General features: G+C 41.6%; 1 protein-coding gene across 1 annotated transcript; it reads left to right on the top strand.

The window, feature by feature from the left end:
• Positions 1-10: 10 nt before the first annotated feature.
• On the top strand, positions 11-28,000 carry CUNH1orf146 (chromosome unknown C1orf146 homolog). Its single transcript, XM_073571460.1, has 6 exons — positions 11-331; positions 13,290-13,415; positions 15,329-15,422; positions 20,791-20,959; positions 23,577-23,655; positions 27,679-28,000. Exons 2-6 carry the CDS (start codon positions 13,344-13,346, stop codon positions 27,796-27,798), a joined length of 534 nt encoding a protein of 177 aa, XP_073427561.1. The 5' UTR covers positions 11-331; positions 13,290-13,343; the 3' UTR covers positions 27,799-28,000.

The following is a 28,000-nucleotide window of genomic DNA, read 5'->3' as shown; positions in this document are numbered from 1 at the left end:
TCTTTGGTCGCAAATTTCTGTGGTTTCCACATTCTTGTTCTATATATAATAGCGATTGATCCTAGACTGTCCAATATTAATAGCACCTGGGTGTAAATATATTATACAGGATGCTTTTGTATAAACTTGCTATTGTGTTATGTACATGGTTGTGTACTATGCAGCAATACTGCACGCTGTTTACCACAAATTGCTGAGTACAGGGGGGAACACGTGGTTTTAGTTAGCTGTAAGCCATGTTCAGTGACTGAACTCAGCAGTTACTATAGCAACCAGGCCTACTGCTCACTGCTGACAGAAAAAGCCTTGAAAATAGTACTTGATAATACAGGTTAGTATGAGGTAAACGGAGCATACATTCCACATGTTTCAGGCTTAGACAAGTGTTCGGCACTGGAAATATATAGGGAATCCTTTCACTGCCTTTCATATTCTAGCCGCCTCAGGTGGAAAAGGGATTGTCATGGAGTTTAGTTTTGCCTATGTTAGCTTCCTGTCGTGGTTTTTTGTTTTTTTTTTTGTAGTATTCCCAATAGCATCTGTCACCCAAGTGGTGTATAATCATGCCATTTTCAGACAAGATACTGTACTCATTGTATGGAGATCCTGTCAGGAATGACATGTTGAATTAGGCTTCTAATGCCACCTAAAAATATTCAAATAGGAGATTATATGTATACTATTTTTTTTTTTTTCTTAATTTTTTATCTATCTGTTTGAGGCCTAGTTTGAATGCTTTCTTTTCTCTCATGGATAGTGCATATGTGCGTCTGAGCCCTTACAGGCCAAGCTTTGTAAATTGAGAGAAGATGGCTTCATTCTTTTCGTTAAGGTGAACTTGTAACCTCCAATAACTACTATTAACTGCAGATATAGTAGTAATCTTCACATAAAAAGGCTGTTGCTTGCCAGACACTAAACGCCATTTAAGCTGAATGTGCCTGGCCTCATCAGATCGCAGCCTGCTACGCATTTTGAGGCTGGGCAAGTAGCCGCATGGGATACTGGCTGGGAATCCCTGGTTTCAGATGACATACATGGAAACACAAGAATGAATGAAAATGAAAGGAAGAAGATACAGATTAGATATTAGAAAAAAACTTTTTGGCAGTGAGGGTGATCAATGACATGAACAGGCTGCCAAGAGAAGTGGTGAGTTCTCCTTCAATGGAAGTCTTCAAACAATCAGCGAGCTCCCAGCCCTGTAAGCAGATGCTGGGAGCTGGTAACCAGGGTAAACGGGTAACTAAGCGTGCACGGCGCTTAGTTACCCCTTTGTTTACCTTGGATACCAGCACGAGCACGCTGGTATCCAGGGTACACAGAGGGTAACTAAGGGATGCGGGCGCTTAGTTACCCGCTATTTACCCTGGTTACCAGCTCCCAGCATCTGCTTACAACGCTGGGAGCTCGCTGATCGTTGGTCTCCTGCTGCCATGCGCGGCGATCTGTGCTGGCCAGCGGGAGACCAACGATCAAAAAATAGCCCAGGACATTCCTGCCCGATCAGCGATACCCGGTGGGGGGGCGGTCGCTGATGCGTGCCACACACAGCGAGATCGCTGGCGCGTCACAAAATCGGTGACGCATCAGCGATCGCGATCTCGCTTAGTGTGAAGTACCCCTTAGCCCACATTCAGTATTTGGTTAGTTTTTTTACCTATGGATTTGTAAGCTAAAACCAGGAGTGGGTGAAAAATGCACACTCCTGACCGTTCCACTCCTGGTTTTGTCTTACAAATACTGGGGTAAAAAAACCTCAACAAATACTCAATGTGTGCACATGGCCTAATGGTGAATGGACAAATCCTCTAGTGCAGCCACTTTGGTCTTGCTTTTAAAGATATACTCTCCCTGCAGCATCTCGCTTCCCGTTATCTGGGAGATCCAGGGAGCGGTTATAGTAATCACTCACTAAACAGTGCCCTGATTAACAGCCTGCTCTGCTGTACTTGTGTGTGCAAAACAGGCTGACTCCATGTGCAGGGGAGTAATTCCAGCCACACTCACATTGTGGTGAATATAGCCTCTCCATGCACAGCCCAATGGAAGTAAAGCAAAGTGCTGCACAGAGAATATAACTTCATAAAACTTTTTCTTCCCGTAGCTGGTCTGCCAGTAAGCCTGCCAGGTATGAATGAAGCAGAATATCACAATATCTGAAGGTAACTAGCATTTTTTTTTTTTTTTTGGACGTGACCAGTTCCCTTTTAAGAAAGGCTGTAGGAGTTATCATTATTTATTTATATAGCGCCATTAATTCCATGGTGCTGTACATGAGAAGGGGTTACATACAAAGCTATAGATCTCGTTAACAGTAAACAAACAGGAGTTGTGAATAATACCGCACAACATTAGTTGTTGCAAAATCTTCACCTAAAGAGAGATGTTAGTTATAACCACTACACATGCATCTCACAAAATTAGAATATCGAAAAGTTAGTTTATTTTAGTTCTAGAATACAAAAAATAACTCATTATATAGAGTCATTACAGAGTGATCCATTTCATTTATTTCTGTTAATGTTGATTATGGCTTACAGCCAATAAAAACCCAAAAGTCATCTCAGAAAATTAGAATACTTTATAACACCAGCTTGAAAAAATGATTTTAAAATCCAAAATGGTGGCCTACTGAAATGTATGTTCAGTAGTGATGAGCGAGTGTGCTCGTTACTCCAGTTTTCTGAGCATGCTCGGGTGTTCTCCGATTATCTTGGGTGTGTTCGTAAATTATGTCTGAGTCCCCATTGCTGCATGATTTGCAGCTGCTAGACAGCCTGAATACATGTAGGGATTCCCTAAAAAAAAAACGGCAATCCCTGCATGTATTCAGGGTAGCAGCCGCAAATAATGCAGCTGCGGGGAGTCAGACATAATTTACGAGCACTAATAACAGGAGAAACAAGAGCACGCAGTCAATTGTTATATATAAAAAATACAAAAGTTTTTTGTTATTAGATTACAACAATTCAAGACAAATAACAAAGAAGTGCTCATGAATAAATGCGAACAACCCCTCCCATTCCCCTGGATGGAAAACCCAATAAGCCACACATATGGGAAACATATCCTGTCTAAATCAAGATGCCATATCAGCATCTAAGGGGTAAATCGCTGCAACAATGGTCACAGAATAGGAGACAAGAACTGCCTGCTAGCGACAGTGGTAAAAATGTGCCCAGTGCTAGTTAAATACTGAAGCTGCAGACAGACACCCATAGGGCAACTTACCCGGGAGGGGAAGGAGAGGAGGTTCAGCAGTGAGGCCTCCAACGCGCGTTTCACGACGTCCCCCGCCGCTTTATCAAGGAGGAAGGTAGTTATGAGAGTCCCAGTAGGGCCTTCAAATAGCCCTTGACCCCGGTCACATGACCGGCGTCTGCTGGTCCTACACTGTAGCACGGCGTCACACACAGTGCGCACGCGCCGGGGAACCCGGAGCAGAGCGCACCGTGCTGAAAGACGCCGGCCACGGCGTGGAGCCACACACAACATGGCGATGCGCACAGCCATGAATAATCAGTGGATCATGGGAACTGATGTGTATAACCTAAAATCAGAAATCTCTGAGAAGCCAAAATGATATATAGATAAACCCAGTGTCACAGTGCTGTACTGCATACAACATAGGTAAAGGCCACCGCACCACATGCAATATAATAAATATGCATAATAATCTTTATTTTTATATAGCGCTAACATATTCCGCAGCGCTTTACAGTTTGCACACATTATCATCACTGTCCCCGATAGGGAATTTAGATTGTGAGCCCTATCAGTATGTCTTTGGAGTGTGGGAGGAAACCGGAGTGTCCGGAGGAAACCCACACAAACACGGGGAGAACATACAAACTCCTTGCAGATGTTGTCCTTGGTGGGATTTGAACCCAGGACCCCAGCGCTGCAATGCTAATCACTGAGCCACCGTGCTGCCCATAATGCATCAAAAACCATGAAAGTTTTGTAAATAGACCACCTTGGAGAATATATAGCAGTACAATGTGTATAAATTGGAATAATAAGTACATCAAATAAATATGAGCCGCACCATAAAATGGATTCATTAAAATGTACAATCAACAGAGGGGCAAATAACCACATATATAGAGTCATATGTTAAAGTGTGGGCACCCCTATTAATGTTAACCTTTTTTTATAACAATTTTGGTTTTTGCAACAGCTATTTCAGTTTCATATATCTAATAACTGATGGACTCAGTTATATTTCTTGATTCAAATGAGGTTTATTGTACTAACAGAAAATGTGCAATCTGCATTTAAACAAAATTTGACCGGTGCAAAAGTATTGGCACCCTTATCATTTTCTTGATTTGAACACTCCTAACTACTTTTTACTGACTTCCTGAAGCACTAAATTGGTTTTGTAACCTCATTGAGCTTTGAACTTCATAGCCAGGTGTATCAAATCATGAGAAAAGGTATTTAAGGTGGCCACTTGCAAGTAGTTCTCCTATTTGATTCTCCTATGAAGAGTGGCATCATGGGCTCCTCAAAACAACTCTCAAATGATCTGAAAACAAAGATTCAACATAGCTTTTCAGGGGAAGGATACAAAAAGTTGTCTCAGATTTAACCTGTCAGTTTCCACTGTGAGGAACATAGTAAGGAAATGGAAGAACACAGGTACAGTTCTTGTTAAGCCCAGAAGTGGCAGGCCAAGAAAAATAACAGAAAGGCAGAGAAGAATGGTGAGAACAGTCAAGGACAATCCACAGACCACCTCCAAAGACCTGCAGCATCATCTTGCTGCAGATGGTGTCGCTGTGCATCAGTCAACAATACAGCGCACTTTGCACAAGGAGAAGCTGTATGGGAGATTGATGCAAAAGATGCCGTTTCTGCAAGCACGCCACAAACAGAGTCGCCTGAGGTATGCAAAGGCACATTTGGACAAGCCAGTTACATTTTGGAAGAAGGTCCTGTGGACTGATGAAACAAAGATTGAGTTGTTTGGTCATACAAAAAGCCGTTATGCATGGAGGCTAAAAAACACTTGCTACCCACAGTAAAATTTGGTGGAGGTTCCATCATGCTTTGGGGCTGTGTGGCCAATGCCGGCACCAGGAATCTTGTTAAAGTTGAGGGTCGCATGGATTCAACTCAGTATCAGCAGATTCTTGACAATAATGTGCAAGAATCAGTGACGAACTTGAAGTTACGCAGGGGATGGATATTTCAGCAAGACAATGATCCAAAACACCGCTCCAAATCTACTCAGGCATTCATGCAGAGGAACAATTACAATGTTCTGGAATGGCCATCCCAGTCCCCAGACCTGAATATCATTGAACATCTGTGGGATGATTTGAAGCGGGCTGTCCATGCTCGGCGACCATCAAACAGGAATGGTCACAAATACCTTCATCCAGGATCCAGGAACTCATTAATAGCTACAGGAAGCGACTAGAGGCTGTTATTTTTGCAAAAGGAGGATCTACGTAATATTAATGTCACTTTTATGTTGAGGTGCCCATACTTTTGCACCAGTCAAATTTTGTTTAAATGCAGATTGCACATTTTCTGTTAGTACAATAAACCTCATTTGAATCCAGAAATGTAACTGAGTACATCAGTTATTAGATATATGAAACTGAAATAGCTGTTGCAAAAACCAAAATTGTTATAAAGAAAAAAGGTTAACATTAATAGGGGTGCCCAAACTTTAACATATGACTGTAAATATAACATGAATAAAGCATGCTGCCAGTTGACGAATCTATAAAGGCTTCCATAGATATACTTGATTGTAGAAAGTAGTACATCAGATCCACTGTATAGGGCTGATTCAAGACCAAACAGGGACACGTTGAGTGATAACTGAGAAAATAGAAAAAAGAAATTTTAAAAACAAGTGAATAAGAATAAAAACAAAAAGGAATTAAAAACAAACACTGCTGACCAGCATGGGAGATAAAGGGTCATGCGGGCACGACAAACAGGAAAGAAAAACTGTATCACACATATCCCATCATATCAAAGTCCGGGCATAAAGGGAGGAAAAAGGGAATATCACGTTAACCCAAGAGGAAGAAAAAGAAGAAGGGGGGAGGAGAACAAATATCAAAGTGAAATAAGGGATTATAAGAATGGGGTAAAACTTAAAGACTCATTCAGTCCTCTAGGGCTCATGGTGTCCAATCAGACAATCCATTTGACCTCCATTTGCCCGAGAACTTTTTTGTAGTCTCCACCCCTTATACCCATGTGTAACACATCAATCCCCCTAATTTTTAGCAGCCCCGCATCACAATTATGATGCCCCCGAAAATGTCGGGGAATGGTTTTAAGTTCTGTAGGATCAAGTGCGGTCCTGGCTGCACCAATGTCCCGCACATGTTCACGTACTCGCACCCTGAGCTCCCTCGTGGTTAGGCCCACATAAATTTTAGGGCACGGACAGGTGGCGTAATAGATAACATTTGACGTGCCACAAGATATCCGTTCTTTGATTTTAAATTCCCTCATACCATCCGAGGAGCTGAAGGTGGAGCAACGCAGGACATTGGCGCAAGCCAGGCAGTGTCCGCACGAAAAAGATCCACATACCGGGCCATTCGATCCAAAGGGATTTTTAGGAGTAGGCACGTAGTGGCTCCGTACCAAGAGGTCGCTCAGATTATTAGAGCGACGTGGTGTCATGGAAGGGGAGTGCCCCAAGATGGCCCTCAGGCCTGGTTCTGTCTCCAAAATGGGCCAATGCTTTTGCAAAATGGCGTGCATATTGCGCCATTCATGATTGTACGTAGAGATAAAACGTATAAGTCCATCTCTATCTTGTCTGCCGCTCCTCTTAGTTGATTGTAGGAGACCACTACGCGGGGTGTGTCTCGCCCTGTGTGCTGTTGACACACCTACGACTGTAGCCCCTCTTAATAAAACGATCACTCAGATCGTGAGCTTGCCTCTCGAATCGATCATCGGTGGAACAGATGCGTCGCATGCGAAGGAACTGTCCGACCGGGATGGCCCTCACCGTGGCTGGATCATGGGCCGAAGATGCATGCAGTAAAGAATTTACAGAGGTGGGTTTCCTGAAAACGTCCATCTGGATGCGCCGATCTGTGTCGATCTCCAGGCGGACGTCCAAGAAATCCACACCTCTGTCGTCATACTTATATGTCAGATGAATGTTACACTTGTTGTCATTCAGGGACCTCATGAAATTCCCGAGCTGGTCGACAGTACCGTCCCACAAAAACAAAATATCATCTATGAAGCGGTACCAACACAGCACATGGGAAACATCCTGCGGGCCCCTGTCGCCAAACAAATAATTTACGAGCACGCCCAAGATAATCGGCGAACACCCGAGCACACTCGCTTATCACTAATGTTCAGTAAATGCACTCAATACTTGGTCGGGCCTCCTTTTGCGTCAATTACTGCATCAATGCAGCATGGCAAGGAGGCGATCAGTCTGTGGCTCTGCTGAGGTGTTATAGAAGTTCAGGTTGCTTTGATAGCAGCATTCAGCTAGTCTGCATTGTTGGGTCTGGTGTCTCATCTTCTTGACAATACCCCATCTATAGGGTTAAGGTCAGACGAGTTTGCTGGCAAATCAAGCACACTGATACTGTTTGTAAACCAGGCATTGGTACTTTTGGCAGTGTGGACACATTCTCCAGCAGAACTTGGCACCTGTCCACACTGCCAAAAGTACCAATTTCTAGTTTAAAAACAATAGTATCACTGTGCTTGATTGGCCAGCAAACTCGTCTGACCTTAACCCCATAGAGAATCTATGGGGTATTGTCAAGAGGAAGATGAGAGACACCAGACCCAACAATACAGACAAGCTGAAGGCTGCTATCAAAGTAACCTGGGCTTCCATAACACCTCAGCAGTGCCACATGCTGATCGCCGCCATGCCGCATTGATGCAGTAATTGATGCAAAAGGAGCCCCTACCAAGTATTGAGTGCATTTACTGAACATACATTTCAGTAGGCCAACATTTCAATTTTTAAAATCATTTTTTCAACCTAGTGTTATAAAGCATTCTAATTTACTGAGATAATGACTTTTAGGTTTTTATTGGCTGTAAGCCATAATCATCAATATTAACAGAAATAAACACTTGAAATAGATCACTCTGTTTGTAATGACTATATAATGAGTCTCACTTTTTGTTTTAAAGATCTGAACTAAATGAACTTTTTGATGATATTCTAATTTTGTGAGATGCACCTGTACGTAAGGGTAGGTGTAAAGTGACCAATGGTGGTAGCCATAACTCCCTGGCACTGTACAGGAAAATCATGTCCAGTCCCTATGTGCTGTCATGTGTGGGGTGGATCACACTCGCTTGTAGGCCGCAAGCTGTCACAGGACCTCCATCTTCAGGAGCCACCGCACATAGATCAAGAGATACCCGTTTCTTTATAACAAACAAGTTTACTGGACTGTTCAAGTTCATCATATTGTAACACGCAGTATCTGGCACACCACTTTTTCTCTTTTTCTTAACACAGCAAGTTTTCAGCATTGCCTTCTGTTCCTCCTGGACTATTCCTACCTTTGATGGTTCTTTCAGCCCCAGGGATTTCCCGTGCAGTCCCGTAGTACACCCGGGATCTGTTGCCTTACCTTTATGCGGTTCCATGTCCACTGTACGCCAGAGGATAAGGCACTCTCCATAGTACCTGTACTGAGCCCTGAGCTCCAGACATTGCAAGAATGTCCACAAGAGATTCCAGTAAGGCCTCCCATTGCCATGATCAATAGATCCTTGCTGACAACAGCAGCCTACTGTACTTCCCTATCTAATTACCCGGAAGTCCTTTTTTAACTGGGACTTGTACCTCCCGCTATAACCTAGTCCAAAACTTTAACAAAATCTGTTCCTACACTATGTAGCTGGGCTGATCACCTTCACAACATTATGCATTACAATATCCTTGTGTCAAAAGCTATATTTTATATTTACACACATATACCCTTATTTACACTATATTACGACGCAATTGGAGGCTTCTGGGGGTATGAATGTGACTACAGTCCACCACTCTTACATTAGGTCTGACCTCTGACACTACCGCCAATCACAAGAATGTGGGAATTGTGTCTACCATTTCATTGCCAAGAGCTATATTCTGTCAGTCCCATAGACTTTCCGTAGAGTAGTAGTGCCTCACCCTTTAAACAGAGGACACAATTTTCCTGATTTGGGGATCAGTGGGGAACTTAGCAGTTACATTCCCACCTATCCTGTTGATACATAGTATGTTGTTATAACTGAAAACTCCCCTTTAACCCCTTTCTGACATCAGACGTACTATCCCATCCATGGGACCCGGGCCCCTATGCTCATGGACGGGATAGTACGTCTAGCGCGATCAGCTATCTGTCACAGGACAGTGATATCCCACCTGGGACTATGTAATAAAGTTAAAAAAAAAGTGTTAAAATAATTTAAAAAAAAAAAATCGCCAAATATAATTATCCCCCAATAAATCCATTTTTTGGAAATAAAAAAAAAATAAATAAAAAAGTACACATAATAGGTATCACCGCGTCCGTAACGACCCGCCCTATAAAACTGTCCCATTAGTTAACCCCTTTAGCGGACCCCTTAAAAAATAAAAATAAAAAACGAAGCAAAAAAATAATGATTTATTATCATGCCGCCAAACAAAAAGTGCAATAACACGCGATCAAAAAGACGCATATAAATATCCATGGTACCGCTGAATAAGTCATCTTGTCCCGCAAAAAACGAGCCACAACACAGCATCATCAGCGAAAAAATAAAAAAGTTATAGCTTGCAGAATAAAGCGAAGCAAAAATAATTATTTTTTATATAAAATAGTTTTCATTGCATAAAACCGCCAAAACATAAAAAAATGACCTAAATGAGGTATCGCTGTAACCGTACTGACCCGAAGAATAAAACCGCTTTATCAATTTTACCGCACGCGGAACGGTGTAAACGCACCCCCCCAAAAGAAATTCATGAAAGGCTGGTTTTTGCTCATTCTGCGTCCCAAAAATCGGAATAAAAAGCGATCAAAAAATGTCACGTGCCCGAAAATGGTATCAATAAAAACGTCAACTCGTCCCGCAAAAAATAAGACCTCACATGACTCGGTGGGTCAAAATATCGAAAAATTATAGCTTTCAATATGTGGTGATGCAAAAACTATTTTTACAATAAAAAGCGTCTTTTAGCGTATGACAGCTGCCAAAAATAAAAACCGCCATAAAAAGTAAATCAAACCCCCCATTATCACCCCCTTAGTTAGGGAATAATATTAAAATTAAAAGAAAATGTATTTATTTCCATTTTCCCATTAGGGTTAGGGCTAGGGTTAGGGCCAGGGCTAGGGTTAGGGCTAGGGTTAGGGCTGAGATTAGAGTTAGGGGTGTGTTGGGGTTCGGGTTGGAGTTAGAATTGGGGGTTTCCACTGTTTGGGCACATCAGGTGCTCTCCAAATGCAACATGGCGTCTGATCTCAATTCCAGCCAATTCTGAGTTGAAAAAGTCAAATGGTGCTCCTTCCCTTCCAAGCTCTGCCATGCGCCCAAACAGTGTTTTACCCCCACATGTAGGGTATCAGCCTACTCAGGACAAATTGTCAAACAACTTTTGGGGTCCAATTTCTCCTGTTACCCTTAGGAAAATAAAAAGTTGGGGGCAAAAATATCATTTTTGTGGAAAAAAATTATTTTTTTATTTTCACGCCCGAGCGTTATAAACTTCTGTGAAGCACTTGGGGGTTCAAAGTGCTCACAACACATCTAGATAAGTTCCGTGGGGGGTCTAGTGTCCAAAATGGGGTCACTTGTGGGGAGTTTCAATAGTTTAGGTACATCAGGGGCTCTCCAAACGCACATGACACCCGCAGACCATTCCATCAAAGTCTGCATTCCAAAATGTCACTACTTCCCTTCCGAGCCCCGACGTGTGCCCATACAGTAGTTTTCTCCCACATATGGGGTGTCAGCGTACTCAGGAAAAATTGGACAACAACTTTTGGGGTTCAATTTCTCCGGTTACCCTTGGTAAAAAAAAAATAATTGGGGACTAATTGATCATGTTTGTGGAAAAAATACGATTTTTTTATTTTCATGCCCGGGCATTATAAACTTATGTGAAGCCCTTGGGGGTTCAAAGTGCTCACCACACATCTAGATAAGTTCCTTAGGGGGTCTAGTTTCCAAAATGGGGTCATTTATGGGGGGTTTCCACTGTTTAGGTACATTAGGGGCTCTCCAAAGGCAACATGACACCCGCAGACCATTCCATCAAAGTCTGCATTCCAAAACGTCACTACTTCCCTTCCGAGCCCCGACATGTGCCCATACAGTAGTTTTCTCCCACATATGGGGTATCAGCGTACTCAGGACAAATTGGACAACAAATTTTGGGGTCCAATTTCTCCTGGTACCCTTGGGAAAATAAAAAAAATTGGTGACTAAAAGATCATGTTTGTGGAAAAAATATGAATTTTTTATTTTCACGCCCGGGCGTTATAAACTTCTGTGAAGCACTGGGGGGTTCAAAGTGCTCACCACACACCTAGATAAGTTCCTTGGGGGGTCTAGTTTCCAAAATGGTGTCATTTGTGGGGGGTTTCCACTGTTTTGGTACATCAGGGGTTTTCCAATCGCGACATGGTGTCCGATCTCAATTCCAGCCAAAAACGTCAAATGGCGCTGCTTCCCTTTCCGAGCTCTGCCATGCGCCCAAATAGTGGTTTACCCCCACATGTGGGGTATCAGCGTACTCAGGACAAATTGCACAATAACTTTTAGGGTCCTGTTACCCTTGGAAAAATAAGAATTTAGGGTGAAAAGATCATTTTTGTGGAAAAAATATGATTTTTTAATTGTACGGCTGTATGTTATAAACTTCTGTGAAGCCCTTGGGGGTTCAAAGTTCTCACCACACATCTAGATAAGTTCCCTGGGGGGTCTAGTTTCCAAAAGGGTGTCATTTGTGGGGGGTTTCCACTGTTTCGGTACATCAGGGGTTTTCCAATCGCGACATGGTGTCCGATCTCAATTCCAGCCAAAAGCATCAAATGGCGCTGCTTTCCTTCCGAGCTCTACCATGCACCCAAATAGTGGTTTACCCCCACATGTGGGGTATCAGGGTACTCAGGACAAATTGCACAATAACTTTTATGGTCCTGTTACCCTTGGGAAAATAAAAATTAGGGGTGAAAAGATCATTTTTGTGGAAAAAATATGATTTTTTAATTGTACCGCTGTACATTATAAGCTTCTGTGAAGCCCTTGTGGGTTCAAAGTTCTCAACACATATCTAGATAAGTTCCTTGGGGGGTCTAGTTTCCAAAATGGGGTCACTTGCGGGGCGTTTCCACTGTTTAGGTACATCAGGGACTCTCCAAACGTGACATGACGTCCGATCTGAATTCCAGCCAATTTTGCATTGAAAAAGTCAAACGGCGCTCCTTCTCTTCTGAGCTCTGCCATGCGCCGAAACAGTGGTTCCCCCCCACATATCAGGTATCAGCGTACTCAGGACAAATTGCACAATAACTTTTGCAGTCCAATTTCTCCTGTTACCCTTGGTAAAATGAAAAAAATTGAACCTGAAGTATTTTTTTTGTGAAAAAAAGTTAGATGTTCATTTTTTTTAAAATATTAAAAAAATTCCTGTGACGCACCTAAAGGGTTAATAAACTTCTTGAATGTGGTTTTGAGCACCTTAAGGGGTGCAGTTTTTAGAATGGTGTCACTTTTGGGTATTTTCTATCACATAGACCCCTCAAAGTGGCTTCAAATGTGATGTGGTCCTAAAAATAAAATGGTGTTGCAAAAATGAGAAATCGCTGGTCAATTTTTAACCCTTATAACTTCCTAACAAAAAAAAATTTTGGTTCCAAAATTGTGCTGATGTAAAGTAAACATGTGGGAAATGTTAGTTATCAAGTTTTTTGTGTGCCGTATCTCTGTGATTTAAGGGCATAAAAATTGAAAGTTGGAAAATTGCGAAATTTTCAAAATTTTCGCCAAATTTCCATTTTTTTCACAAATAAACACAAGTTATTTGAATGAAATTTTACCACTATCATGAAGTACAATATGTCACGAGAAAACAATGTCAGAATCACCGGGATCCATGGAAGCGTTCCAGAGTTATGACCTCATAAAGGGACAGTGGTCAGAATTGTAAAAATTGGCCCGGTCATGAACGTACAAACCACCCTTGGGGGTGAAGGGGTTAGAAAGGTATTGACAGCAATTTTATAAGAGTCAAAATATTTTATGTTCTATACAATCATTTTTTATTCATTCAGTTGTTCCTGTTTTTGAGTTAATCATCCTCACAGCAACCAGAAGCTGCAACAATAATGATGGCTCCTCAAGATGCAAAGCTGGCAGAGGATTGGAGCACCACTGTGATCGTGAGCAATTCTTTGCAGGTACAGGAACCTAATTCTGAGGTTTTCTACCTAAGCGAATTTCTTCTTTCCATTATAGGGCAGTTTCTATAATACACCAGCCAGCAGGAATTCATTACTTGTCATAAGAAGCCCTGCTATTGTTTGCAAGTCTAAATTACCAGACTATTAATTTATAGAAAATTAGTTACACAGCCTGGAGCCATATATTATTCCTAGAGGAAAAAGGTCTAAATTTGCTGCTAATCTTATAAGAATTAAATTATCAGGAAGTAACCCATGTTCATTTAATAATGTAAAGCTGACAATAGTATTTCATCATCTGAGCTGAGTTTACAACAGTTTGCAAGAACAGGTGATTTTTTTTTTTGTATGATTATTCGTAAATTTTTCATCCGTCATAGTGCATGGCAGTAAAGCAACAACTACCATACTAGGTTTCTTCCTTTTTTTCTTAATTTTTTTTGAGGTTTGCAATACACATGTGCTAAAAAGGCTGACAGAACTTGACTTCAGAAAGAGGAAGGAGGAGCGGGATCCTCCATATGAAGCCTATGCCTTCATCCCAAGTGAACTCCGTAGTAGAACCAGCAGTTGCGGTGCCACAAATTAGGAATGGTTTCAAATTAGAGATGTAAATGGTTTTCTCTTCTTAACAAAGTTGCAATGAGAATTAATAATAAAGAAATCTAAAACAAATCAATATTTTGTGTGACCACCCTTCTATCCTGCAAAACAACATCAATTCTTCAGGCTACTCCAGCACATAGTTTTGGCAGGAAATAGAGAGGATGTTCCAAACATCTTAGAGAACTAACCACAGATCTTCTATGCTGGCTTGAGCAAATCCTTCTGTCTCTTCATGCGATCCACGACGGACTTGATCATTTTGGAATCAGGGCTCTGTTGAGGCCATATTATTGCTTACAGGATTGTCCTTTATGTTGAAGGATATTCTTCTTCTCCAAATTTATTCTGCAGCAGGACAACAACCCCAAACATGCAACCAATTAAATTCCTCCCTGAAGGTATTGCATGATGGATAAACATCTCCCTGTATTTCTCAGCATTGAGGACACCATTAATCCTTACCAAATCCCCATCTACATTTGTGGAAATGCAGCCCCAAACTTGCAAGGAACCTCCACCATTCTACACTTTTGCCTGAAGACACTAATTATTGTACCACGCTACAGCTCTTCAACAAACAGACTTTTGTTACAGGATAATATTTTACATTTTGACTACTCATTCCGTATTATGTGCTGACCATTTGTGTTTCTTGGCCTTGTTTTCATGTCGATTTCAAATGAAAGTATGATGTGTTGAATCTTCTGCCTATGTTACCTAGCCCAACCACTGGTTCTACAGTCCTCAATGCTGAGAAATAAATGCATATTGATCTTTCATGCCATACCATCAGGGAGGCATCGAACTGGCTCTAAAATTATTCTTCAGCAGGACAAAAACACCAGACATACAGTCAAGATAATTGAGAACTATAGTGTAAAGTGCAGTAAGGATCGTGGAAGTGATTATGTGGCCCCCACAGAGCCCTGATGTCAACATCCCGGAGTCTGTCTGGGATTACATGAAGAGACAAAAGGATTTGTGATACCCTATATTCACATAAGATCTGTGGTTAGTTTTCCAAGATCTTTTGAACAACCCAGTTCCCTGCCAAGTTCCTTCAAAAACTGTGTGCAAAAACGTACCTAGAATTTGTGCTGCTTTAAAGACAAACCGCAGTCGCACCACATATTGATTTGGATTTATTTTTTCATTCACTTTGATAAAAAATAAAATGAACTCTTAATAGTGCTGTATTTTTTCAACAACTGCCCAAAACATTTGTACAGTATGGTGTGTACATACATAAATATTCATCCACACATACAAATATATATTGTAATTTGTTTCTGATATTCCTCCAGGATCATGAGGTGATTACATCTTTGCGGAATCAACAGCATAAAATTCGTTTTTCAGAGTCCGTGCTAACTGGATCTATAATTTTTCCCCTTTCCGGTATGTTACTAGTGATAGCTGAATATTATTATAATTATAATATTATTTTTGAATATTATTGATTGCAGAGATTTTGTCCAAGATTTACTTTGCAGACCACAAACAATGTTCAAACACAGTTAGCTAGCGGGACATAAAAGGGATCAGTCAATGCTATAACCACCTGACTAACATTGTACAGTTCTACCTTGTGCGGTCAAAACTGCTCTGACCCTTAGATTTGGGGTTTTTTATGATTTCTGATGTTCTATTGAATCTGGGACCAATGCATTTAAAGCAAGTCCTTTACAGTGGATTTGCAACACTTTTTAAAACCTTTATAATATGATATTCTATTCTTCACACATGCCACAATTAAGATCTCTCAAAATTGCCTACTTTACTTCATGTTTTGGGCATTTTCTGATTGCTATTCTTTCACTAGTGCGAGCTTGTTTGTTCACTTGCTGCACTTCCTGTCTGGCAGTCTCCTGTTCTTGCATGCTACTGCACATGAGCAGTAGATATGCAGGCCACTGCATATTTGTTACACAAGTGGTTGTGGAACCACTGTGTCACAGTCCAGGGAGAGTCTGGAGGGGCGAACTATGTGACTACTTGACTTTGCTAAAGCCTCGGATGGTGGAGTTAGTCTTGGCTCCAGATTGACACCAGGTGCTTCTCAAGGACGGACCCACGGAGCTGTGGCAGCTGACCCCCAAGGGGGACAGAAGCAGGATGGGGCAGAAACTGGTTAGCAGGAGTGTACGGCTGGTAGGCAAGTGCAGGATCAGACATAAGCAGATCTGGTACAAGAACATAGGACAGCCACAGGTATGGGGTAACTGGTGCAGGATCAGGACTAAGCGCGGTCAGTCTTCCTTGGAAAATTCTTCCAGTTCTGTGAAATTCCTGGGTCGTCTTGCATGCACTGCTCTTTTGAGATCTAGCCACAGATTTTCAGTGATGTTCAGATCAGGGCACTGTGAGGGCCATTGTAAAACCTTCAGCTTGCACCTTTTGAGGTAGTCTATTATTGATTTTTACATGTGTTTAGGATCATTATCCATTTGTAAAAGCTATCCTTTTTTCAACTTCAGCTTTTTTACTGATGGTGTGATATTTTCATGAAGAATTTGTTGAAATTTCATTGAATCCAATCTTCCGTCTACTCATGAAATATTCCCCATGCCATTGGCTGCAACACAACCCCAGAGCAGGATTGATCCACCCCCATTGTTTAATGGTTGGCGATATGTTCTTTTCCTGAAATTCTCTGCCCCTTTTTCCTCCACACATACCTTTGATCAGTGGCTAAAGAGTTCTATTTTAACTTCATTGGTCCACAAGACTTGTTTCCAAAATGCATCAGCTTTAGATGTTCTTTTGCATACTTCTGATGCTGAATTGTATAGTGAGGACACAGGAGAGGTTTTTCTTCTGATGACTCTTCCATGAAGACCATATTTGTGCAGGTGTCTCTGAACAGTAGAACAATGTACCACAACTCCAGAGTCTTTTAAATCTTTCTGAAAGTCTTTTATAGTCAAGCTGGGTTTTAATTAATCTGTAGCAATCCTACGAGAAGCTCTCACTGAAATTTTGCTTGGTCTTGCAGATCTTATCTTGACGTTCCAGTTGAATGTCATTTAATTACATTTCAAACTGAGGAAAGGGCAACTGGAAAACAATTTTCTATCTTCTTATAGCCTTCCTCTGCTCTGTGGGCCCCATTTTTATTATCCCCGAGTTCTAGGGAGCTTCTTGGAAGAACCCAAGGCTGCTGTTTTGGTACAAGGATAGATGAAGCTGGGTTTTTATAAAGCTGGTATATTTGCATCACCTGGCGATGATGGTGAGCAAGCCATAACACTAACAGGCTAATTAAGGTCTGAAACCTTGGTCAAAGTTATCTGAGCACACAAATCTCCAAGGGTGCCCAAACTTTGCATTGGCCCATTTTCCTTTGTAATTTTTAAAATGTAAAATTTGATTATTTTTTTTGTCTAAAATAGAAAGGAAATGTGTCTTTAACTTTAGGCCTTTTAGAGAAAATTTTATCTTCAACTTGCTTAACTGTTCACAATAACAGTGATTTTGACCATGGGGTGTCCAAACATTTTCCTTCCACTGTATGTAGTAGAAAAATCTTCTATCCACATGAATGTGATGTCTCAGATGATACATACATTCAGAAACACGGCATGTATTGGGTCAAAATTCATAACCACACGAAAAAAGAAATAATCAGACTTTGTCTCTTGCAAATTCCCTTTAAGTCCTATAAATTACCATGTAGGGAATCCTCCATGGACTGGATTTAGGATTATTAAGGATGTGCTGGAAAACTTATAAAATTGAGATGTGGTAAATTTGCAGATAAGTTTAACACATTGAAGAACAAGACAAAATGAAGCAAACTGTTTCTGAATGGCTTTCCATGGTGCATCCTGCACCATTTTTCCAAGCTGTTTACATGACGTGAAAGAAAAAAAATCAGATTAATCAAATGAGGCTTTCTTCTATTGCTCCATGACCAAGTTCTGCTCCCATCACAGGCACGCCGTCCAGTCTTTGGCTATGCAATCCCATAAGCTGAAAGCTGTAATGCACTGTTTTCTGACACCTCCTCTCAGACCAGACAAGTTGTTCTCGTGCCCACTGTTAATCTTATGTGCTGATGCCCTAGTAGACTTCACTGATTGTCTTTCCTTAAGGTCCCGTCACACCTAGCGACGCTATAATGATCCCGACAGCGATACGACACGACAGGGATCGTTGCCACATCGCTATGTGGTCGCTATTGAGATGTCAGACAGTCCAATCTACCCAACGACGGAGCAACGATCTAGTGTGTCATAGCGACCTTTGTAACGATGTCGGTGGTCGTTGGGACCCTGTCACATTGCATGTTCCATTGACGATTCACACCTCGATGAGGGATGTACTATGTACTGTGTGACGCTGTATTTACACAGGCGTGGATTGCGCTCCCTTTCTCACGCCCTCTCAGCTCTGAATGGTGGATGCTACCGCGTCCTTATTGGCCGTGCATTTAAAAGAAGGTAACGTACTAGCGCTCCATTTCATTCAAAAAATACCTACCATTAACTGGCTAGAGAAGCAACGAAGATGGAAAAGCAGATGATCCAAAATGGAGTCGCAGCCGTTGGACAAAAACAGGATCTCAACTTGGACACACCCGGGTCAGGAACAAAAAAGTGAAGCGCAACTTTGTTAGCTTCTTTTAAAAGGAAGCCCGCCAATCAGGACGCTGTAGTGACCACCAATCGGAGACGAGGTAGGTGTGGAAACGGGAACGCTAATCCCCGCCTTGTCTTGCTTCTGAGTCGCTAACGAGGTCGTTAGGCTAGGTGTCAAACGTGACGATACAAGCAACTCAGCGGGACATGAGCGACCAAAGAAATGTCCAGACATTCCGGGCACGATCAGCGATACCCGGCAGGGGGGCTGGTCGCTGGTCACTGTCACACACAGCGATCTCGCTGGTAAGATCGCTATAACGTCACAGTTCTAGTGACTCAGCAGCGATCTCGCTTAGTGTGACAGGGCCTTTAGTCTGTTTTTAATATGTACTAATCCTTGTATACAGGGAATGCCTCAGGCTATGTGCACACGCTGCGGATTCACCTGCGGGTTTTTCCGCGTGGATCCGCAGGTAAAACCGCAGATAAAGTGACTTGCGGTTTGACACCTGGAAAATGGAACAGGTGCAAAACCGCTGCAGAATCCGCAGAAAGAATTGACATGCTGCGGTGTGTAAACTGCAGCCAAACCGTGCGGAAAAAACCGCAGCGTGGGCATAGCGGTTTTGAAAACCCATAGGATAACATGGTACTGTACCATGTCTGCAGAACTGCTGTGGATCCGCATGGCCAAAAATGCTGCGGAACCGCAGCAGAATCTGCAGCGTGTGCACATAGCCTCACATGAACTGCAGTTTTGGAGACAGTTTGAACTTTGTCAAAATCAGTGAAATCCTTACTCTTGTCTAATTTTCTTTTTTCCAACACATCAATTTAAAAAACTGACTGTTCACTTGATACATTGACAGGATGCAATTATCGTAAGATATTCAACGTTCTTCACCCATGATTTTCATGTTAAGTCTGACTAATACATGTTCTTCCATTAAAAACTCTCATAAAATTGAATACTTTGACCTTTACATATTATTGGAAAGATTTGGAAAATTAGATTATATGCTAATCAGAAATATTCTTCTTTTGGTTAAGACACTAGATTGATCCGGTAATTCTGGAGCATATGCAATGTGCCAAATAATTTACTATGAAAGACGGGTTTCACACTCTGAAAACAGATCCGGACTAGATACCGGTCTCCTAACCTGAACTCAACAGTCTTAAAGGCATATATGAGGCTGTTGAGTTCAGGGAAGGAGACCTGCAGTCAATCTCTACATTGTGATCCATGCTCAAACCGTAAATTTCGGATGTGTGAAGCCATGCAAATACATACTTGCTCCTGACAGGGAGTCATTCTCTGTTTTGCTGATTAATTAGGAGGCCACCCATGTTGCACATAGCAAAGGGTTGTCCAAATGGCTCAATCTATTACTAGAAATTACTTCCTTAAAGTACTGTCACACTTAGCGATGCACCAGCGATCCCGACCAGCGATATGACGCGGTCAGGATCGCTGGTGCATCGCCAAGTGGTCGCTAGTGAGCTGCCAAACAGGCAGATCTCACCAGCGACATCGCTGGAGATGGGGGTCGCTACTTACCTGTCACACTAGGCGATCCTGCGTCCTCCCGCCCGGCTCCACGCTCGTTGCTCGTCTCTCCACAGGAAGCTGACGACGAGAAACGGTCCAGCCTGATCTCGCGTGATCAGCGATAAGCAGCGGGGGAGCGGGTCGTAGGTAAGTATCAGACACAGCGATATCGCTAGCAATATCGCTATAACGTCACAAGTTATAGCGATATTGCTAGAGATATCGCTTAGTGTGACAGGCCCTTTACACCTGTAAGCTGCTGTCTTACCAGCATAAGGCGCTCTGCATCTGCTAATGGGCAAATACAGCATGTCCCTCCTTAATGCAGCACGATGGCCGAGTGGTTCTCCCAGTGTTTCTGTGGACTTCCTCCGGGTTCTCCGCTTTCATCCCATACTCCAAAGGCATACTGATTAGAGCTAGCAGTCTAGATTCCCTATGGGGACAGCGCCGATAATGTCTGTAAAGCTCTGTGGAATTAATGGAGCTATATAAGTGAGTAAAATAAATATCTGTGCTCCTAGTGTAAGTCTGGTAAGTAACGACCCTTTTGTGTCATTGCATGTTCTACACCACCTGCAGCTTATAATTACATTGAATATAGGCAAGCATTTATTTCTCTATTTTGAAGGCATAGCGTTTTTGCTGGCAGACGCTCAAGAGATCCTTGGCAGTGAGAAAGAAGCAGTCTTTGAGCAAGTACAAGAATTTACATCTATTCATCGAAACAGCTTTTTAGTGATAGTGGCAGCTCTCCACGGACAGGAGGAGCGGGACCTAATGTTCAGAATTCAGCTCAGGTAGATCATTTACATTTCAAATGACTCTCTGGATTTGTGCAGCAGCTGACTGAGGGTTTGCTAGTGGTGCAACAATCATTGGAACAATTCTTCTAGGTTATTGTTATGCAGTGTCTCGTGTGTGTGTGGTGTATATATATCAGCGCTATTGTGTATCAGCTTTCTGTGTGATTTACTATTCATGTATATATCTAGCTACATATACACACAGTAGTTAAACCCACTTCTCACGGTGATGCAGGAACTGTAGTTTTCGAATGAACATTGAGAGGATTAGTAATCTAGTCAGCACGTGATTGTGATTATGCAAATCGTATATGATCAGTCACATGACTACTCAAACTGCTGGAAGGGAATCTGGTAGCAGGATTTACAGGTGCCTCTCACAAAACTAGAATATAATCAAAAAGTTAATTTACTTCACTTCTTCAATAGAAAAAGTGAAACTCATTATATAGAGTCATTACAAACAGAGGGATCTATTTCATGTGTTTATTTCTGTTAGTGTTGATGATTATGGCTTACAGCCAATGAAAACCCAAAAGTCATTATCTCAGTAAATTAGAATACTTTATAACACCAGCTTGAAAGAATGATTTTAAAATCTGAAATGTTGGCCTACTGAAATGTATGTTCAGTAAATGCACTCAATACTTGGTGGAGGCTCTTTTGGCATCAATTACTGCAGCAATGCGGCATCACATGGAGGCGATCAGCCTGTGGCACTGCTGAGGTGTTATGGAAGCCCAGGTTGCTTTGATAGCAGCCTTCAGCTCGCCTGCATTGTTGGGTCTGGTGTCTCTCATCTTCCTCTTGAAAATACCCCATAGAATATGGAGTTAAGGTCAGGCAAGTTTGCTTCCCAATCAAGTACAGTGATATTGTTGTTTGTAAACCAGGTATTGGTACTTTTGGCAGTGTGGACAGGTGCCAAGTCCTGCTGGAGAAAGAAATTTCCATCTCCAAAAAGCAGAGGGAAGCATGAAGTTCTCTAAAATTTACTGGTAGACGACTGCGCCAACGTTGATCTTGACAACACACAGTGGAACTACACCAGCAGATGCAGACCCATATTTTTTAACATTGTTATTTTCTATTTATTAATATCCAATTTTTTCTTTTTATCCTTTCCTTTAGTTGTTTTAAATGCGAGGTTCGGTCTTACCTATTAATTGCTGCTTATCATCTTTACAACGCTATATTGCGCACTGGTGATGTTGCTACTATGTTTAACTTTTTCCGGTCACGTGGTGTCGTACGTCACCGCCGTATGCACTGGAATATGGCATGTTTGCCATCGTAATGATGGTAACTCCGTAACGTCATGGACGGAAGTGATGCACCCGGTGTTATACGCAGACATCGGACGTTTATCTTGCTGTGATGGCAACATGAATACGTAGCTCCCAGAAGTGACGTGTCCGGGTCCAAGCGCTATCACCGGATGTGTTTCCTGATGCGATGGCAACAGGAACATGTCATCACCAGAAGTGATCCTTCTGACCAGCCCTCATGATCGCGTCTCTAGGACAACGGCGGTATCTCTTTAGCTGCTTAGCATGTGTCTAAGTAACACGTTTCTTAACATCTTCGGCCATATTGTTATAGCCGCATTGTCATGACAACGGCGGTAACGGTTCTACTAGTTGAATGGGAGGGGAATTATTAATGGGTCTTGGATGATTGGCTCCTTCTTGCATAAATACCAGTACCCAACCACCCATGGACGAAGCATTTCATAGTGAAACACGCGCCAGGGTGTGGTGGGTTCCCCTGGGCTGTGTTCTCTAGGCAACTATTCCATTGTATGCCTATGTATATTTAATTATGGCTTTTGCGGTTTGTTTTCATGACTGACATTATGACTTGTGTTATTGGTTTTTGATATATAATCACACTTGTTTTGTGTGACTGGGGGCACACTATTTTTTGAACATTATTATTCTATAGCAGCTTTGCTTTTATATAACTTTGATTCCTTTACAATTTAATGTATGTGCTCTCATTTGCACTATGCAAAATTTATCGGTCAGTAAAATTGATACGATAATCTATGAATTTATTGCACAATATATTTGACTCTGTATGTGCATAATAGTATAAAACCACTATATTCCTAGGTATACTCATATGTATGTTTTAGTGTGTATGAGGTCAACAATCCCAGACATACCCACCTTCTTTTCTCTATATTTGTGACAACTACCTCATGTTTTTATCAATTTTGTAGTTTGTTTTTTTTTTTCCAATAAAGATTATGATTATTATTTGATATATGGCCATGTGTTAAGCATTTTTATTTTGGTTCAATATTGTGTTTTTTGCTTTATGGCCTTGTATGAGGGATAATATTTGGTGTATTTAAGCCAGAATTTAGCTCACTGTTCTAGGTCACACATGGCCTCATTTTGCATTCATGTAGATTTTCTAAAAAGTAAAAATGTTGATCCACTTTTGTTCGACTCAAAGAAAATATTTAAGATGCATAACTTTGTCATAAAGACATGGCTCTTACCAACTGAACATAGATCCATATACATATCCATAAGCAATAAAGAATGATCGTACTTCTATTTTTAATTTTATAAATGGATTAAAACTCTCACCCTCTGCTTAGGTTTCTTGGAAGTAACTTAAAAATCATTCCTGCCCATAATAGCATGGAGACTGTTAAAAGGATATTAACGATAGCTAAGGTAAGCTAGTTCATATCTTTCTATTAAATAAATCAAGACAATCTACACTAAAATTAAGCAGAAACTTGCAGCCTGCTTTCTTTCCTCTGCCTTTTCAACAACTTCAATTCACTTTAACAGAGAAATTCCAACACTGCAGTTTTTGTTGGACAAATTTTGGAGACTGCCACCATTTATCATAAACAACTCCATTCAAAGGGTCTGCAGTATGTGGCTACACTGTAAGAGTATGTCCACACAAGACTGAGCATATTAAAAGGTGAAATTTGCTGCATAAATTGCTATGGTGCACCTTGACCTACCAGAGTGCAAGTCAATTTACGCTGCAGATTTTTTTTTTCCACACTTGTGAAATTATAAAAGGGGTATTCTTGAGTTATTACATTTCTTTAAAATAGACATCCTGAAAAATATGCAAGTTAGCAATTGACTTGCTTTTTTTTTTTTAAGCTGCGGTTATTCCCCTGCAATTACTATGCATTCTTTCTGGTGGAGAGGTCAGTAGTGACATTCCAACTGGGGAGTTAACTCTTAACATCCCAGTCAGCTCTCTCCAGTCAATTTTTTTTTACTGCAATCAGCTGCTCACAAGTCTCTCAGTTGCAGGCCACACGGCCGCTACGGGGCGCATGAGTCCTGGGGCTCTGGTGCCAGAACAGGGCCCCCTACCCTCCCTGCTTCGTACTTTCAACTGCCGATACAGTTGAAAACAATGATGGGAGGGCAGAGCAGTCAGCGGACGATCCTTATCCCACCATTCCCCCTTTGTGTCTGATCTCTGTGACATCCGTGCAGAGGGCGTGATAACAACACTACAGCACGTCATCTGGGCCAAGCAGTGCAGAGGGTCAGAAGACGCGCTGCAGAGACCATAGCAGAGCGCAACGGGGAGAGGTGAGTATTTACCTATTTTTTTTATGTATGGAGGACTATGTGGTGCTTATAGTACTGTATGGAGAGCCATGTGAGGCCCATAATACTGTATGGAGAACTAAGTGGGGGAGCATTATACTGTTTGCAGGAGTATGTGGGGGGCATTACGCGGTCTACAGGGCTGTCAGGGAATATTCTATTGTTTGGAGGATTATGTGGGGCTTATTATACTATATGTATGCAATTATAAAGTGTGAATGTTTTTGTTGGGTCCAAAATAATGTGCAGAGGTGAGTATGCTGTTTGGGGGGCTATTGGGACAATTCTACAGTGCGGAGGTGTGTGGAGACTGTTATACTGTGTGGCAATCACAATTTGACATCACACTGTTGGGGTCACCATACTTTGCCAGGAGGGGGGTGGATACAGTAGGGTCATCATATTGCGTGTGGAGGGTACAGTGGAAGAATTCACTGTCAGGTTATCATACTGTGTTTCGGGAGGGAAGGACGCTATAGTTATACTTTATGGGGGCATTGAAAGGGCAATCTAGGGGTTTCAATAGGTGGAAAATTACTTTAAGTAAGAGTTGCAAAGTTGTGAGATATGTTCTTCCGTGATCATGCCAAATTTGTTTTTTTGGGGCAAATAGAACTTCTGCTCTGGGGCCCCATGACTTCTACGTATGCCCCTGCTCCCTCCTATAACAGGATCACTGTTCAGAAGATAAGTCACCAGCCACGCAGCTTTTAGAGCAGGTCTCCTAATTACATCCCTCTACTTTTGTTGGTCAGGCTGAGTGCTTGTTCAAACGCCCAGTTATCTCCATGTAAGATTACATAAAGAGAAAAAAAAAAAAAATGAAAAGCAGCAGGCAGAGGCATGTACCAGGGTGCTGTGCCCCCAAGGTAATGAACAAACCTCTATCTAGAAAATAAAAAATGGCGAAGTTTCGGCTCAAGACTGTGAGCCTTAAAAAAGGCTTACAATCTTTAGCCGAAATGTCGCCATTTGGGGCTATTAAATAGCACTTTTTTCACCTTTAACTGCTGTGCTGCCTCCATTTTGTTTTTATATTCCATGTAAGATAATAGTGAGAGCAGCATACACTCCAGAATAAGCCACTGAGAGCAGAACTTGTGCTGGGGGTTATAGTGCAATTCTTTTCACCAGAGCTGTCACACAAGGACGAAAACCTGCCCTGATAAACCCAGAAAGTAAGGAAACTAAGGAGAATGCATTGCTCCGAATGGCTCAAGAGACCACTTGAGAATGCCCCTTTAAACATACTGCTGTTACTGTAACTGAGGATTTTGCTCTGTTGGAAAATGAGCAGATTTCTTCAAGGGAACACACCCTAAGGGTGTCTAAATTTTTGGATTTTGTGCAGGACTAGTAAATCTCGTAGAAGGTCTTATATTGAGCTAAAAAGGGCAACACACTAGACTCTTCCATAAACAATACATGGTGTATTCTCAAGGAATGACTGACAGAAAGAGGTGCTTGCCTCTGGGGAAAATATACAATGACAGGTAATTAATCTATAAAACTTGTTAAATTGTTTATTAAAGATTAATGTTAATACTAGGGCTACACAGTGACCGCAAAAGTTTCAGAAAAGTTATGTGACAAAAGCATTTATGCAAGTTTCAAAAACTGACAGTCACATCCAAGCATAAGCATAGTGTGAGCAGGTGCTTAACCTAGAGTCACCAACTCCTATACATTCAAGCAAAAAAGGAAGAACACTGTAGCGCCAAACCATGCAAACATGAAAAATGAATAATGAATTGCATTACTGCATTAGAAGTATGAAAAATTGAGAAAGTTTAGCGCATAAAATTGCCAAGTTATGTGTACCTGGAAGCCCCGTTAAGGCATTTCTCGGTTTCCAGGTCCCTATTCTATGCCAAGCCTCACTAAGACTGTAGTCTGCATCTGAATGGGAGCCTATGAAAAATCCTCTGTTAGGACTGAAGTCTATATCTCTGTGGAGGGGAAATGGCCCTGGATTGATTAAAAACACCTGCAGCTAACAGGTGGTGTGCTCAGTCAGAAGTAAATGAATACAAACTTCAAAAACTGACCGTCACATCCAAGCATAAGTATAGTGTGAACAGGTGCTTAACCTAGAGTCACCAACTCCTATACATTCAAGCAAAAAAGGAAGAACACTGTAGCGCCAAACCATGCAAACATGAAAAATGAATAATGAATGGCATTACTGCATTAGAAGTATGAAAAATTGAGAAAGTTTAGCACATAAAATGGCCAAGTTATGTGTACTTGGAAGCCCCGTTAAGGCATTTCTCGTTTTCCAGGTCCCTATTCTATGCCAATCCTCACTAAGACTGTAGTCTCCATCTGAATGGGAGCCTATGAAAAATCCTGTTAGGACTGAAGTCTATATCTCTGTGGATAAGCACCTGTTCACACTATGCTTATGCTTGGATGTGACGGTCAGTTTTTGAAATTTGTATTCATTTACCTTCTGAATGAGCACTCCACCTGCAGGCGTTTTTAATCAATCCAGGGCCATTTCCCCTCCACAGAGATATAGACTTCAGTCCTAACAGAGGATTTTTCATAGGCTCCCATTCAGATGCAGACTACAGTCTTAGTGAGGATTGGCATAGAATAGGGACCTGGAAACCGAGAAATGCCTTAACGGGGCTTCCAGGTACACATAACTTGGCCATTTTATGCGCTAAACTCTCAATTTTTCATACTTCTAATGCAGTAATGCGATTCATTATTCATTTTTCATGTTTGCACGGTTTGGCGCTACAGTGCGCTTCCTTTTTTGCTTAAAAGCATTTATGCGTCTTGCTGTCGTGTGACTATTTTAGAGCTCTGATGTTGCTGCAATTAAACCAGCCAAGTTGCAGATAAGGCACGTCACTTGCATTGAATTCTATGGTAAATGCGTCACGTGCGAATTCCAAAAATCGACAGCACCACGTTTGCGACGCAACACCATAGGAAATAATTCCGTTCAATGTCGCAATCTGGAAATTTGATTTGTGTCACGCAGCATGTAGTCCTAGCATTACTCTAGGCCACAGCAAAATTACAAGATGAGGTCAATTTATATAGAGAAGACTGTACATATCAAAAAGAGTTTAATCTAAATTATATTATCTTTTCCAGGCTACCTGCAAACCTCACATTGAAAGTATATTGGACAGACTTCTCCAGGCTACAGTATACATTGCTGAGAATAGCCCAGTGTGGGAAACCTTAGCTGAAATCGGATTGTGCAACATGTGAAACTAACTATTCTGTGGTTGTCATGTAAGACATGATGAAAGATACATGCGGTCCATATAGTGTTCCTGTAAATCATTACTTAAAGCTATTGTCTTCCATAACATATCTTATATGTGCTACTGTATTATTAGATATTAGGCATAATTTCCGTTATTAATCTGATATGTATTGTTAGCCATTAGTAAAATGGGTTGATACATGA

This window comes from Dendrobates tinctorius, unplaced genomic scaffold, assembly GCF_039654945.1.
Source record: "Dendrobates tinctorius isolate UK_male_01 unplaced genomic scaffold, ASM3965494v1 ptg000029l, whole genome shotgun sequence".
Taxonomy (NCBI): domain Eukaryota; kingdom Metazoa; phylum Chordata; class Amphibia; order Anura; family Dendrobatidae; genus Dendrobates; species Dendrobates tinctorius.
This window is presented reverse-complemented; position numbering and strand designations above follow the sequence as displayed.